Source organism: Sorghum bicolor, chromosome 2, assembly GCF_000003195.3.
Source record: "Sorghum bicolor cultivar BTx623 chromosome 2, Sorghum_bicolor_NCBIv3, whole genome shotgun sequence".
Taxonomy (NCBI): domain Eukaryota; kingdom Viridiplantae; phylum Streptophyta; class Magnoliopsida; order Poales; family Poaceae; genus Sorghum; species Sorghum bicolor.
The window spans coordinates 71,545,233-71,559,208 of NC_012871.2; the positions used below are offsets into that span (position 1 = coordinate 71,545,233).

The 13,976-nt window shown below is 43.7% G+C and overlaps 3 protein-coding genes across 3 annotated transcripts; all 3 read left to right on the forward strand.

Annotated features, from left to right (window-relative positions):
• Window positions 648-4,161, forward strand: LOC8057350 (constitutive photomorphogenesis protein 10). Its single transcript, XM_002460870.2, has 4 exons — window positions 648-1,168; window positions 1,388-1,461; window positions 3,657-3,804; window positions 3,904-4,161. The coding sequence occupies exons 1-4, from the start codon at window positions 925-927 to the stop codon at window positions 3,999-4,001; spliced, it is 564 nt and encodes a 187-aa protein (XP_002460915.1). The 5' UTR covers window positions 648-924; the 3' UTR covers window positions 4,002-4,161.
• LOC8066941 (adenylate cyclase, terminal-differentiation specific) lies at window positions 4,804-6,288 on the forward strand. Its single transcript, XM_002460871.2, has one exon. The coding sequence runs from the start codon at window positions 4,852-4,854 to the stop codon at window positions 5,902-5,904; it is 1,053 nt and encodes a 350-aa protein (XP_002460916.1). The 5' UTR covers window positions 4,804-4,851; the 3' UTR covers window positions 5,905-6,288.
• On the forward strand, window positions 11,168-12,697 carry LOC110432431 (photosystem I chlorophyll a/b-binding protein 2, chloroplastic). The gene is made up of 5 exons (XM_021452840.1): window positions 11,168-11,463; window positions 11,570-11,607; window positions 11,723-12,026; window positions 12,126-12,336; window positions 12,449-12,697. Exons 1-5 carry the CDS (start codon window positions 11,243-11,245, stop codon window positions 12,464-12,466), a joined length of 792 nt encoding a protein of 263 aa, XP_021308515.1. The 5' UTR covers window positions 11,168-11,242; the 3' UTR covers window positions 12,467-12,697.

Here is a 13,976-nt window from a genome sequence, read left to right on the forward strand (position 1 = left end):
ATTAATCTGTCATTAGCACATGTAGGTTACTGTAACACTTAAGGCTAATCATGGACTAACTAGGCTTAAAAGATTCGTCTCACGATTTTCAACCAAACTGTGTAATTAGTTTATTTTTTATCTATATTTAATGTTCTATGCATGTGTCTAAAGATTCGATGGGATGGATGAAAATTTTCTGGGCGGGAAACTAAACAGGGCCAGCCCAATCCAAATCTCGTGTATATTTGTTCAGCCATGTACCTAGATAGATCCACGAAATGCTGGAAGTATTGCTCTATGGCCTTGTTTAGTTTAAAAAAATTGTAAATTTTTTCAAATTTTATGTCACATCAAATTTTACGACATATACATAAAGCATTAGATAAAGAATAAAAAAATAACTAATTGTACAGTTTACACATTAGATATAGATTAAAAAATAACTAATTGCACAGTTGGTATGTATTTTACGAGACGAATCTTTTGAACTTAGTTAGTCTATAATTCTATAATTGAACAATATTTATCGAATACAAACGAAAATGCTACAGTATTGGTTTTGCAATTCTTTTTTAAATTACAGTAGCGAAATGCAAAATCTTTTCGCATCTAAACAAGGCGTAAAAGCTATGTATGTGAACCGGTGGCGCCCCTCGATGGCGTCCCGGCGGAGGCTCTCCTCGACGGCTTCCAGGATCCAAGGAGGCGGTCCGCGGACCTCCGCCTCTATTTGGCGGCGCGGGGGGCAGCAGCTCCTTTGGCGTCGCGCGCGAACAAGGAGCCGCTCCCGCCTGTCTTCACGGCCACGGGGGAAAACCAATGTCTTTGGGTGGGAACGCTGGCAGCCATTAAATCTTCTTTCGACGGTGGATTTGGACAGTGAAGTCCCGCGGTGATTTGCCATTGCCAGAGTGGTCACCGAATCTGTGCCCCGCGGCGGCTATGTCCTCGTCCTCCTTCCCCAACTCCCGCTTCCCCTTCGGCGCCGGCGCCAGGGCCCCCGGCGGAAGCGGCGGCGGAGGCGGGAGCAGCGTGCGGCCGTGGGGGTCGAGCGGCGGGACGTCGGTGTCTTCGTCTGGGAAACGGATACAGAAGGAGCTGCTGGACCTCAACGCCTCCGATTGCTCCGCGGGGCCCAAGGGCGACAATCTCTACCACTGGCTATCCACCATCATCGGACCCCAAGGTAAGAGCTCCCTCCTCTCCGCTTCTCCAATTCGTTAGAGACAGTCGAAAGCTCGTGGAAATTTTACTGTGCTAGATGGCAGTTCACTTGTTCAACTAGTTTGTTTGTTTTTTAAAAAAATTATTGCTGCTGCTATTTTTTAGAGTTGGTGCTGTAAGTTGAGCTGTGAAATAAGCATGGAAGTGCGGGTTGAGTTGACACATAATTTACGTCTTGCAGGATCGCCATATGAAGGAGGGGTATTTTTCCTTGACATCGTGTTTCCTCCTGATTATCCCTTCAAACCTCCCATGGTAAGAGTTCACATTTTTGCTACTAATGTACTTCTATGTGACACTGGCTGTTGAATTGTGCTGGGAAATCTCTGCTTAGTGCCTTGATACAGAAAAAAGAATTGATTTGGCCCTGAAAAGCGAAAACTTAAGCTCCAACTTGACATTTCTCCTCTTCTTGTTATGCATACCTTCTACCTAATCCCATGATTCCTGCTTCTTGTACTCTTTTTGAATGGACAAGCTTAACCAATTTATATGTCACGCTCAGCTGTGGTGATTGGTGCCCGTGACCGCCAAAGTACTAGAAAGTATTCATAAGAGAAAATCAAGTGGGAGGTCAGAACAGTTAGGCTGGTAATAGTTTCTACTTTCTAGTTCTAGTTCTGATTGTTCTGCCCTTGGGATCCTGAATTTGCATTACAATTCTTCCTAGGAAACTGAATAAAAAACCATGCACACAGTGTGTTAACAGAATGATGACTTCAGTATGCTTTATAAAGTGCAGAGAGTTTATTTCAAAAAAAAAAAAGTGCAGACAGTCAATTGTCCTTGAAGCCTTATATCCATAAAATTTCAATTTTCATCTATCATATTATGGGGAGAACTTAACTTGAAAACAATAGTTTACCAAGATTTACTTTGGCCTCCACATCCACAAATAATAGTGCATTCGGCTCTCTGTCAAGAATGAAGATAACTCTAGAAAGTGCCACATGACCGCACCTCACCAGATGATATTGGCAAGGAGTGGCATGTGTCTGATGCTGAGGAGTGGAACTAATGAGAAAAAGATTACATGCTAAAAGATAGTTTTCTTTGCTGCTAACTAAAGTTAGCCTATTTCTTCTAAAGCGGTGTTGTTACGTTTTCATGTGAAGTACTGAAAGTGTGATGTTTTTGTCTTCTTGGTACAATATTGATGTATGAAGAAAAACTATATGAAGTTTTTAGTTTACTGTTGTTGCTTTAAAAAAAAGAAAGAAAGCAGGCTCCTAAGATATTCTTGTTTTTGTCCTAGCTTGCTTTAATATTTTTCTTAGCAAAGATATCCTACAATTGTTTTTTCTCGGTAAAAGTCTTACCACTATAGCATGTACTTTTGACATCACCTCTTATCACACAGTGACATATTGTTATCTTCGCTTAGAATATAAGAGAGTCAGTTAACTGAGGGAAGTGATTCTAAATGCGTAGCCCACTACTCCACTCTCGGGGTCGTTAGCTGGCTTGTTGAGAGCAAATAACTCCAGTATTGATCACCTGTTTAGCAGCTCCGGTTGGTCGCAAAATAGTTTTGTAATATAAGATTAATCGGGGAGACTGCTTACTTGTGGTAAGCCTAGGCTTACGGAGTTACGGCTATGTAAGAAACCTGTAAAAACTAGCCTTTCCTCCTAATGAAAAACGTTCAACGTCGTGGTCACAAAAGAAAAAGACTCCACCCATTCATGTTGTTGATATGATGGTAATTGGCAACACTACCACCACCTATTTCATGTTTACTTTCTGACTTTTGACAGGTTGCTTGACATACGAGGGACCAGAAACAGCTGACCTCCATTTTATCTTTCACCTACCATATAAATCTTCACTGACACAGTTTTACCATGATCAGCCAATGGAACTACTTGTGTAGCTAATGCAGATTACTGCAACCTATGTTACACGGATACTCCAAGGGGGGTGACGTATCCGTATCCGATACTCGTCGGATACGTGGATACGGATACTTGGATACACCATTTTAGTGGATTTTCATTTGAGAAAGTGTGTATCCGCGTATCCGATACGTATTGTATCCGATACTTGTACCCGTACTCGTGTAACGTAGACTGCAACTATCATACTAAACTACTAAAGCTATTAATGTGATGTTCCAGATATAATAGTATTAAAATATGTTTTTAATGCCTGTCTCAAAATAGCTACCCCAACTTGCTTTGGACTGAAAGGCTTTGTTTTTTTTTTTTTTGTGTGTGTGTTCTCAAAATATCTTTCCAACACTCTTTGATGTTATTGTCAGATCTATAATTATGTATGTAGTGTTACCAGCAATGTTAATCATGGCGTGACATTTCACATGTTAATATTGTAAGTTTCACAAGTTGTTTTACTCTTCTGTGAAATCTATTCAAATTGAGTACATTTAGTTTGGATCGGACAATTTATTTAAATAACAACTCCTACTGTGTGTTATGCTGGTATTCTCCCAGGTAACTTTCAAAACAAGGATTTACCACTGCAATATTGATTCCACTGGTAAAGTGCATTTGGACATTCTGAAGGATGGCTGGAGTCCAGCTTTCACTATTTCAAAGGTGTTATTGGCCATCAAAGACATCATCAGCAATCCAGATCCATGTACTTACCATTCTCTGTAATACCTTCTGTAATTGAAAGCCTTACGTTTTGTTATTCGATTCGATTGACAGGCTAAAGTTATGATCTTTGTTTCTGCAGACACCCCGCTTGTGATGAACATTTCACGTCAGTATCTGACTGATAGAGCTAAACACGATGAAATAGCAGCTGAGTGGACAATGAGATTTGCAAGATAGGGGATCTGTCTGTATCTAAGCACAATGACCTTGTAAAAAAAATAACTCTTAATGTGGCCTGAGATGGGGAATGTTGGCAAAGGAGCCATGTTTTGTTTGATGTGAGTTGTGACATAAAAGTGTACTTTATGCTTGAGTGTTATTTAATTGCTCCTTTTAGGTGAAGAATTTTTCGATTTTTGCACTTCTGCCAAGTTGCACAAGCAACTCTTCGGAACCTGCTATATCCGAGTTTATTTCTTAAAATGATTTCTATTGAAACTGGCATCAGGTCCTGGTTGAGGATGTCAGCTTCATATGCTGAAAGGAAATAACATAAATCAGGGAATGTTCAGAAACCGACAATTTTCAACATTACAGCTGTACAAATGATCGATTAATTTCTGCAGACAAAGTATGTAAAGCATGCCATTCATATCTTTCACTTGAAACCAAATCCTGCTGGTTATCATTAGGGTGGTGTTGTTGGACAAGGCTTCAGTTACACAGGTAAATTTCCTTGGTTCCAGAACCCTAGTTCTTAGGCGTTCCGTGGACAGAATAGATGTTATATTGCCATCCAGCAAAGCACAAAGATATCAGATGTTTATGCCAGAATAATTGTCACTTGCCTACTGCTGCTAACTTGGATCTCACTTCATGTAGGGATGATAAAGCTACCACGACAGGCACTGATCTTACAAATGACCAAACTAGACTTCACCTCTGAAGTTGACGCCTCACCAGTTCACTGATTCCCAGTACGAACTGCTCAATTTATCACATCTGGGGACCTTATAACTCCACCCAGAAAAAATGCAAATCCACACATTCTGGTGCACTGGTGGCCTTGCTCTTCAGACCGTAGACAATGGCCACCGAACTAGATGTGGGCAAGTCTCGCCGCTTCGACATTGCCATGTCGAGGCGAACTCGGCGATCGACAAGCCTGGTAGCCTGCTTTCAAGATCAGTATACACCGTCCCTTGCACAGCATCGCCACCAAGAGCTGAAGGCATTTCTGCAATGCCAAGATGAAGAGCTGAAGGCAGTCCAGCAATGTGAGGATGCGGAGCAGAAGACACTCTGTTCGAATGAAGATGAGGAGACGAAGATTCCAGAAGCACCACTGCAGTATGAAGATGATGAGCAGAAGACGCCAGAGCAATATGAAGATGAGCAAGAGAAGGAATCGCAGCAATATCCAGATGAAGAGCAGGAGACACCAGATCCATATCAAGATGATGAGAAGAAACCAGACCAGTATCTAGATGAAGAGAAGACGCCAGAGCAATATCAAGATGAAGATGAAGATGAAGATGAGTTGCCATCACAATACCAAGACCAAGAGTTGGTGACACCAAACCTACCTGAAGAAGATGAGAAGGAGACTGCATCAGCACGATTCCAAGACGAGGAGCACCTGATGACACCAAACCTACCAGAAGAAATTGAGGAGACTGCACCTGGGCGATTCCAAGACGAGGAGCCGAAGGAACTTCAACAACACCAAGAGGCAGATGAGCAGGCGTCACAATCTGAAGACGAGGAGGAGCAGAAGTCTCAGCAGGAACGCCATGACATTGAGCAGAAGACGCCAGAGCAACTCCAAGCATTGAAGAAGGTAGCCACGCCACCACGTCTGGTGGACAACTTGCCCCGGTTCTCCCTTCAGGAGCTTATACAACAGAAGCAGCTTCCAACCGGCGAGGCAATGCCTACCAGCAAGCTAGGCAGAGAGAGTGTCCTTGCTGATCACAAGGTTTCAGGATCAGGAGCAGCAGCAGGCGGCACAACGCTGGCCATGGTGATAAAGCGACCCGAGGGAGGGAAGAAGTCGATGGGGATGATACGCCGGTGCGTGAAGGCCCTGAACCAGATGATCAAGGCCAAGCATGGGTCGAAGAAGAACTTGCATTTCTAGTTTTCACCAGAATTCAGGAGTACATACATACACACTGATGGGTAAGTGTGGTCCAGAGTTTCTTAGTAGACTGCATATCTCTGAATAATGCACGCGCAGTTGCGCAGAACCAAAATTTTGGGCATGATGCAGGGTGTGCAAGATCTAGCGAGAAACTCGGGGGCTGTCTACGCCCTGGTCTATACTGTCTACCTATAGCAATAAACTGTGAAATTTTTTATTAGCTTAAGATCACAAGTCTGTTACTCCTATGTGAGAAGATGGTCTACTAAGTGATGTTCTACGCGATTGCTGAGCGATGTAACGGGTGACAAGTCCAAGAGTCGAGATCAGGCTCTGATCTTGTGTTGTTGACTTTCTCCGCGAAAGCTTTTTTTTCTTTTAGAAGCATGATTGTGATTAGAAAAAGGGAAAATGCTTGGTTCTACCGACACCTGCCCGGCTGCCCCCAGGTCGGCAGCGGTTTTGGTGCAGACTCCTTTTCTGCCTTTCTGTGTCGCGTCCCGTTTCGGTTTGGTGTGCGATACTAAATGCTGAGAACACAAGTTAAGGCAAAAGAAAAGGTGAAAGAGCTGAAACCTGTGAAGCCTCTTGAGTTATTGGTTGAGGATGCAACGCATGGTACGCCATCATACATCTCTTCTTCGTTTATGATCACTCTCGGTTTAAAGGTTGGTATAAATATTGGTATTTATAACATATAAGAAATATCAATTTCACCCTTTTTTGTTAAAATATGATGATTTTAGTAAGACATGGTGTAATGTTTTTGAAAAGTTCTTCAAACATATAATTATGTATATTTTACCACACTAAAAATGTGATCACATTGTCCGGCCTTCTTAATTAAAAATCGTTGGTTCTGCCTCTGTTTATGATCTAAACATTTGCTACTGTATTTTCATAGAATTGAAAATTGAAGATAGTTTTTCTTCAACTTCTATGGCATTATTTTTTTGAGTAAAATGCATTGATAGTCCATTAACTTGTGAGGGTGTGTCGATTTGATCCATCAGGATTTGAAAGTGCATTTCTAGGTTTTAAACTTTGATCACTGGTGCATAAATAGTCCATACTTCTTCGTTTTATGTTTATATTTATAGAAAACCCTCCTGTATTTATTTTTCTTTCACAAGCTTATCCTTCTTTATGCTAGGCTCTGGGGCCAAAGCTGCGCTCCAGCTCGTCGAGGTGTAGGGCGCCGAGGAAGCGGCGGTTCAGCATGTCTGCCATGGTGGCCATCTGCGCAGTAGAGGGCAGAGGCTGTGGGTGGCGTTGGCCATGACCAGAAGACGGTGGATGACAGCATCGTGACCACCGGCTCGACGACCAAGTCGTCGTCGTTAACGTTGCCGCCTTGGGGGAAAGGGCAAGGGCAAGCTCGCCGCCGCCAAGATGGTGACGTTTGGTCCTAGGAGCACCAAGCAAGGCGCAGAGATTGGGCGCGACACGTTCGGCACGGTGTACCACACGCCAGTGGCAGTGGGTGACGGCCGCATGGTGGCGGAGAACATGGCGCAGTCGCACGAGGAGTTCGAGCAGGAGGTGCACGCGCGGGGAAGGTGCGGCACCCGAACCTGCTACTACTCAAGGGCTACTAATGGACGCCACAGCTGCAACTGCGTTGATCACGGACTACACGACACACAACAGCCTGTAGGCGCAGCTGCACGGTGAGCCGCCGATGACGTGGAAGTGTAAGCCCGTGAAAGAAAAATAAATACAAGGGGTTTTTATAAATATAAATATAAAACAAAGAGGTATGTACTCCCTCCATCCCAAATTATAAGTCATTCTAAGAATCTTGTAGAGTCAAAGCATTTTCACGTTTGACCAAAGTTATAGAGAAAAATACTAAAATTTGTAACATAAAGTGAGTATACTATGAAAATATAATTAAGGAATAATCTAATGATACTTAGTTAGTATTATACTAATAATTATTATTTTATCATATAAATTTGATCAAATTTACAAAAGTTTGACTCTTAAAGATTCTTGAAATGACTTACAATTTGAGATGGAGGGAGTACTATTTATCTATGCACCACCTATCAAAGTCATGGATCCAGAAATGCAAATTCAAACCTGATGGAAAAAATCGACACACTCTCACAAATTAATGGACTATCCATGCATTTTACTCTTTTTTTTTTCTTGTTTTACCTAATGATGAAAAAACAAGATGTGGCTTGGTAATGATATCCACACAACACTTGTTACCCTGATGCTTTACTGTTCCATTCACCATTTGAAGCACAAATTTACCGTGTGAACAGAAAACGTGCCTGCCCGGGAACTCAAGGCCTTGTTTGCCTACACTCCAATCTAAGGTCTTGTTTGGCTAGGCTTCAATCCTCTCAACCCATGTGGATTGTAGTAGATTATAGTGCAGCTAAATAAGGTTTAAGAAGATGTTTGGTTTGAGTAAGCACCCAATTCTATATTGAGGCGGTGTATCATGAGGCCATCAATTCAAAATAAAAATGTCTTATGCTCGTACATTAATACTGTAGGGGCATGAGAATTTATCAGCTTTTACCCCATCCATATGGATTTTTCTGAAAGTTCAAACATTTATCAGCTTTTGCTCCTTCAGTTAAGAATATATAACACTTTGGACGATACCAAGTCTCTATTACTCAACTTTGAGCACCTGGTCTTGCAGTAGCACCAATCTGTAAGTAATACAAAATAACTTATATTAGTATATATCGGCAGACTATTCATCATAAATCAAAATTCATAACCTGCTATTTGCCAACTTAACTAGAAATGAACTATTCCACTTCCAGATATATCATCATGAACTTCCTGACCATGTCCACTACTAAGCTGACTTTGTACAGTGGTTGTGGACAGCAGAAGATGATCTCGATTCTATCTAACAAAAAGAAGCATCCGGACTATCAACAAACAATACTTGATGATCAAGAGAAAGAGACCATTTCACCACCTTAAAAAAGTTGAATAGATTGGAGCTCCATGTCATTCTGAACCAGGAATGGGCAGAACAATAGATTATCCCACACACAATAATGGGAACAAAAACAATGTGGCCTGCTGATCTCAGTATCTTACTATAAACATCGAAGATTCAGCGAGCAACATAGTCGCTGCTCTCTGACACTGCATAATATTCCATACAGCCAAGTCAAATTTCAAGGAATATATCCAAACAGAACTGAACCATTGAATTACATCTGAAATTGAGCAGATGATCATAATCTAGGGTTCTCCTCTGCGTTCTCGGTAACCTTGTCGGTGACCTCCTCTTCCATCTCCGCGTAGCCGTTGTCTTTATACTGCCTGATGATGTCGGCGTCGACAGCCATCAGCAACTCAGTTTCAGCTTTCTGCATTGCAAAGGCTGCTCGGCACTCCTCAGAGAACACGGCCAACTCGTCGGGAATCACCGGGAAGGGCGTCACGGGCCTCCTCATATTTCGTCGACGAGCTCCTGCGGCAGCCTTGTCTCGACAAGTTTCTTCCTCTTCTTCTCGGCCCCGGCCATGGCTGGCTTAAGCCTTGTTTAGATTCAATTTTTTTCGATTTAAACACGGTAGCACTTTCATTTATATTTAATAATTATTATTTAATTATGACTAACTAAATTTAAAGGATTCATCCCGTAAATTATAGATAAACTATATGATTAGTTATTTTTTTATCTATATTTAATATTTTATATATGTGCTGCAAGATTTGATGGGATGAAAAATTTTGAATTTAGGTGACCTTAGTCGCCAATAGAAGCATCCTCTAGATCTTCTTGAGGTTGTCGTCACCTTTGTGCGTCTCCGCACGCTCGCTTCTTTCCTCTTGAGGTCACGGTTACCAGCTCGCATCGTAGCAGGTGCGAAGGGAGGAGCCAGACCTTTTAGGGATGTTTGGTTGGGGTGGTAAAGTTTAATAGATTCTATAGTATTTTTGCCTTATTTGAAAATTATTGTCCAATCATAGACTAATTAGGCTTAAAAGATTTGTCTCGCAAATTACTCTCTAGTTATGTTTTTAGTTTCGTAAGTAATTTATATTTAGTACTCCATGCATATATCCAAACATTCAATGTGACGGACGATAAAGTTTACCAAAGAAAACCAAACACCAGGGCAGCCGAGCCCAATAGAATCTTGTAATTTCTTGACTCTGACCGCATTTCTAGCTGGCTTGGCCACTGGGTGCGATTGATGGAGCTCTAGGTCTTGTTAGTTGCACCTAAAAACTTAAAACTTTTCAAGATTTTCTGTTACATCGAATCTTGCGGCACACTTCAAAAGTTATGCTTTAAAAAAAGTGTTATAAATCATTAGTGATCAACCGTTCTTAGAAAACACATTTAAAAGTTGTGCTTTCACATATCATATACTCCTATAAAGCTAAATCCACTACCTATTTCTCTCAACATGCAAGTTATCCAACTACGCAACCAACTATCACACATAATTAAAATTTCACTAGTCCATGCAAAATTGTCCAACTAAGCAATGTTGTTAGCAAATCACTATATTTTTCTGAGCATGCAAGTTGTCCACATATCTTATCTTATACTCTTATAAAGCTAAACCTTAATATCTATTTCTCTCAACATGCAAATAGTCCAACTAAGCAATCTACTCTCACACATAATTAAAAATCCACTAGTCCATACAAGTGTCACGTTAGCAAATCACTATATTTCTCTCAACATACAAGTTGCCAATTACTAATGTACTATCACACATAATAAAAATCCACTAACCATATAATTGTAATATCCACATCCGTAAAACACGTATAAGTATTTTATTTATCCACGTCATCATGTCACGCAATTCATTAATCCGCATTCCTGCCTCAATACATGAGGTATTCTTCTAGTATATATATATATATATATACGTAGAACAATAGATCAATGAATAACAACGATTTTTGAGCTTATTTATCTCTTGAGTCTTTGATTTACATCAAGCACACTCTACTTTAAACGTCTTCCTTTTAAAGCCGAAGAAATCCGCGTGGCATACAACACGCGACACGTGAGTGTCACAGTGTGCTTTGCCGAAAGCAGATATGAGCAGAAGCCTGCCTACCTGGCAATGCCCAATGCCGTGGCCACCCCTGATTTTTATCAGCTCGCAGTCGAGCGCGCTCCACGTCAGCGCGATCCGGCGTGCCAGAGCCAAACGAGCAGATTCTCCCGCGCCGCGTGGCACGAGGCGGCCGCGCCCGCTATCCCCTCGCGGATAAGCCGGCCCCGCTCCGGGCTCCGGCGCGCGGCCGCCGCGAGATCCCTTAAACTGCCGCGCACCGCCCACCACACAGCTCCCAACGCTCTCCAACGCCACACAGCTCAATGGCACTCGTCTCCGCCTCCTCGTCCTCCACCACCGCCGTCGCGGCGCTCCCCAGGAATGGGCAGCAGCGCGCGTCGTCGACGTCCTTCCTCGGCGGCAAGACGCTGCTGAGGCAGGCCACCGAGGCGGCCCGGCCGTCGTTCGCCGTGCGCGCCGCGGCGGACCCCGACAGGCCGATCTGGTTCCCCGGCAGCACCCCTCCCCCGTGGCTCGACGGCAGGTCGGCTGCTGATCCTGATCCTTGGAGTCGTCTTCGATTCATTTGTGGTTCTCTGTGCGTCTGACTCTGACACAGTGTGCTCTTGTTGTCTCGTTGATGCATGCAGCCTTCCGGGCGACTTCGGCTTTGATCCCTGGGGCCTCGGTGAGTTCTGATCACCGATCGATCTCTTCTCCTGCGCACTGTAAACATACACAATCTTTGAGCGGTTGATAACTAACTGTCCATGGATGTGCTGGTGATTGATCTGTGCATGCAGGATCTGACCCGGAGAGCCTGCGGTGGAACGTGCAGGCGGAGCTGGTGCACTGCCGGTGGGCGATGCTCGGCGCGGCGGGCATCTTCATCCCGGAGTTCCTGACCAAGATCGGCATCCTCAACACGCCCTTCTGGTACACCGCCGGCGAGCAGCAGTACTTCACCGACACCACCACCCTCTTCATCATCGAGCTCATCCTCATCGGCTGGGCCGAGGGCCGCCGCTGGGCTGACATCATCAAGCCCGGAAGCGTCAACACTGACCCCATCTTCCCCAGCAACAAGCTCACCGGCACCGACGTCGGGTACATCTCTCTCCTTTTGCATGAATCCAATCTAGTAGAAGACAAAGACTCATCCATCCTTACCAAAGGCTAACACTGCTTATTCATCCGTGTCCTAAGGTACCCTGGTGGCCTGTGGTTTGACCCACTCGGCTGGGGCTCCGGCTCGCCGGAGAAGATCAAGGAGCTGCGCACCAAGGAGATCAAGAACGGACGCCTCGCCATGCTCGCCGTCATGGGCGCCTGGTTCCAGGCCGAGTACACCGGCACTGGCCCCATCGACAACCTCTTCGCCCACCTCGCCGACCCCGGCCACGCCACCATCTTCCAGGTCAGCTGAATCAATTAATTAATCACATTGCATATATATATATGCGTCGTCACAGCTTTTGTGCGATCGATTCAGTTTCTGATTCGAGAGTCTTGTTGTCTTCTTGATCCAGGCCTTCACCCCTAAATGAGGTTTAGCATTATTGAGGAGTGCTACCGCACATGCATTGTTAGGTTGATGGCCGATATGAAACTTCATTTTTTTGTGGGGGCGGACTGCGGAGTAGACTGTCAATGATGATGGAATGTTCGTGGTGCGATGCATGGTGTACTTGTACTATGTTGTAAACCAATGTAAAAATGGGATACTCGTTAGATAATATGTCCTCTCTTCACTGAATCAATGGCTTGATGATGATGATGATGTGTGCAACGCTAATCGTTTTGATGATGCTTTAGGGCCTTTTTGGCTCCAGGGGCGAAGCTAGCAATAAAAATCAAGGTTGTGCACCACCAAAGCAATACCTAAATATTTCTTTGCGATATATGGTAAATGTTAGTCAAATTACTAATGAAATTTGCATATACCGTGGTGCCTGTTTACCAGGGTAATATAACATGGCGTCGTCCTGCTCCCATTGATATCATCGTGCCGCGAGTTTGATTGCGCCGTAAATGCACACCGCCATTTTGACAAGAGTTAGTGTAGAATTACACGGTGAACGCCCAAACTTTTGGCAGGCCTAAGACGCGGCAGTAACCAAACAAGGGTACAACGTGCCGCCTCAGGCGTGGCGCGCTGTGGCTATGAGCCAGACATGCCCTTACTCGGCAAAAGGAAAATCTCAACCCAAAAACCATCCACCTCAACAAGAAACCACATCTTGAAACTACACCACGAAATACATTGATTTTTCAAATCATAAAAAAACAGTCAGTGCATTAGAATCTCTCTCCCCCAATCTTGTTTCTTCTCTTGAGTCTTTTACCTGTATGCCATTATGAAAGATCGACCAAACCAGGAGACAACTAAAAAGTTGTTTCGCACCGCTGTGCCCAACTTCATCTTCGGCTATACCTGTGTACCATTCCATCCATTTTAAAGCCTAACGGCAGTTAAGTAGCTTGGCAATAGACTTGAATGCCCTTAAGCCATTTGGTCTTCACAATAAATTTTTCTTGTCCCCTATGCCACTGACTGCCAATTTTCTTGTCCCCCGAGCCTGGCGCTAGACCAACTGATCATCATACTTGACCAACATTTCAAATTAAGCACATACATATTAGTGTTTTTCACTCGCAACAAATCACCCAACAGTATTTCTGTCATGGCTTATCAACCAACCGTATTTTTTGCCATGGCTAGTCACGTACAGAAGATAACATATATGAAAAGAATGACAACGTTACCTGTACATAACATAGAAACTTATTGGATTCTCACCATGCGTACACATTAGCTTTCGAAATTACATAATAATAATAAAAATCTAGATGAGATGAATTTGTATTCGTATTTCATTCATTCACGGCCACTGCAAACATTTCTCCAAGCCGAACAAGACGACCGTATCTATCTTCTGTGGCTGCGCCCCTGACCCCACCTGGCAGAGTCAGAGGAGAGCTGCTCCTCCGCTGAGCAAACCGCTCTGCTCCAATCCGCGGCGAGCAGCATGGCTCCGCGGCCGCCGCCGGCGGAGC

What these genes read in the sequence shown, in the direction of transcription:
- LOC110432431 (XM_021452840.1), top strand. Translation starts at nt 11,243, where the DNA reads ATGGCACTCGTCTCCGCCTCCTCGTCCTCCACCACCGCCGTCGCGGCG. An exon ending in CCCCCGTGGCTCGACGGCAG is followed by an intron (nt 11,464 to 11,569) that starts GTCGGCTGCTGA and finishes TGATGCATGCAG; the next exon opens with CCTTCCGGGCGACTTCGGCT. An exon ending in CTTTGATCCCTGGGGCCTCG is followed by an intron (nt 11,608 to 11,722) that starts GTGAGTTCTGAT and finishes CTGTGCATGCAG; the next exon opens with GATCTGACCCGGAGAGCCTG.
- LOC8057350 (XM_002460870.2), top strand. Translation starts at nt 925, where the DNA reads ATGTCCTCGTCCTCCTTCCCCAACTCCCGCTTCCCCTTCGGCGCCGGC. An exon ending in CACCATCATCGGACCCCAAG is followed by an intron (nt 1,169 to 1,387) that starts GTAAGAGCTCCC and finishes TACGTCTTGCAG; the next exon opens with GATCGCCATATGAAGGAGGG. An exon ending in ATCCCTTCAAACCTCCCATG is followed by an intron (nt 1,462 to 3,656) that starts GTAAGAGTTCAC and finishes GTATTCTCCCAG; the next exon opens with GTAACTTTCAAAACAAGGAT.
- LOC8066941 (XM_002460871.2), top strand. Translation starts at nt 4,852, where the DNA reads ATGGCCACCGAACTAGATGTGGGCAAGTCTCGCCGCTTCGACATTGCC.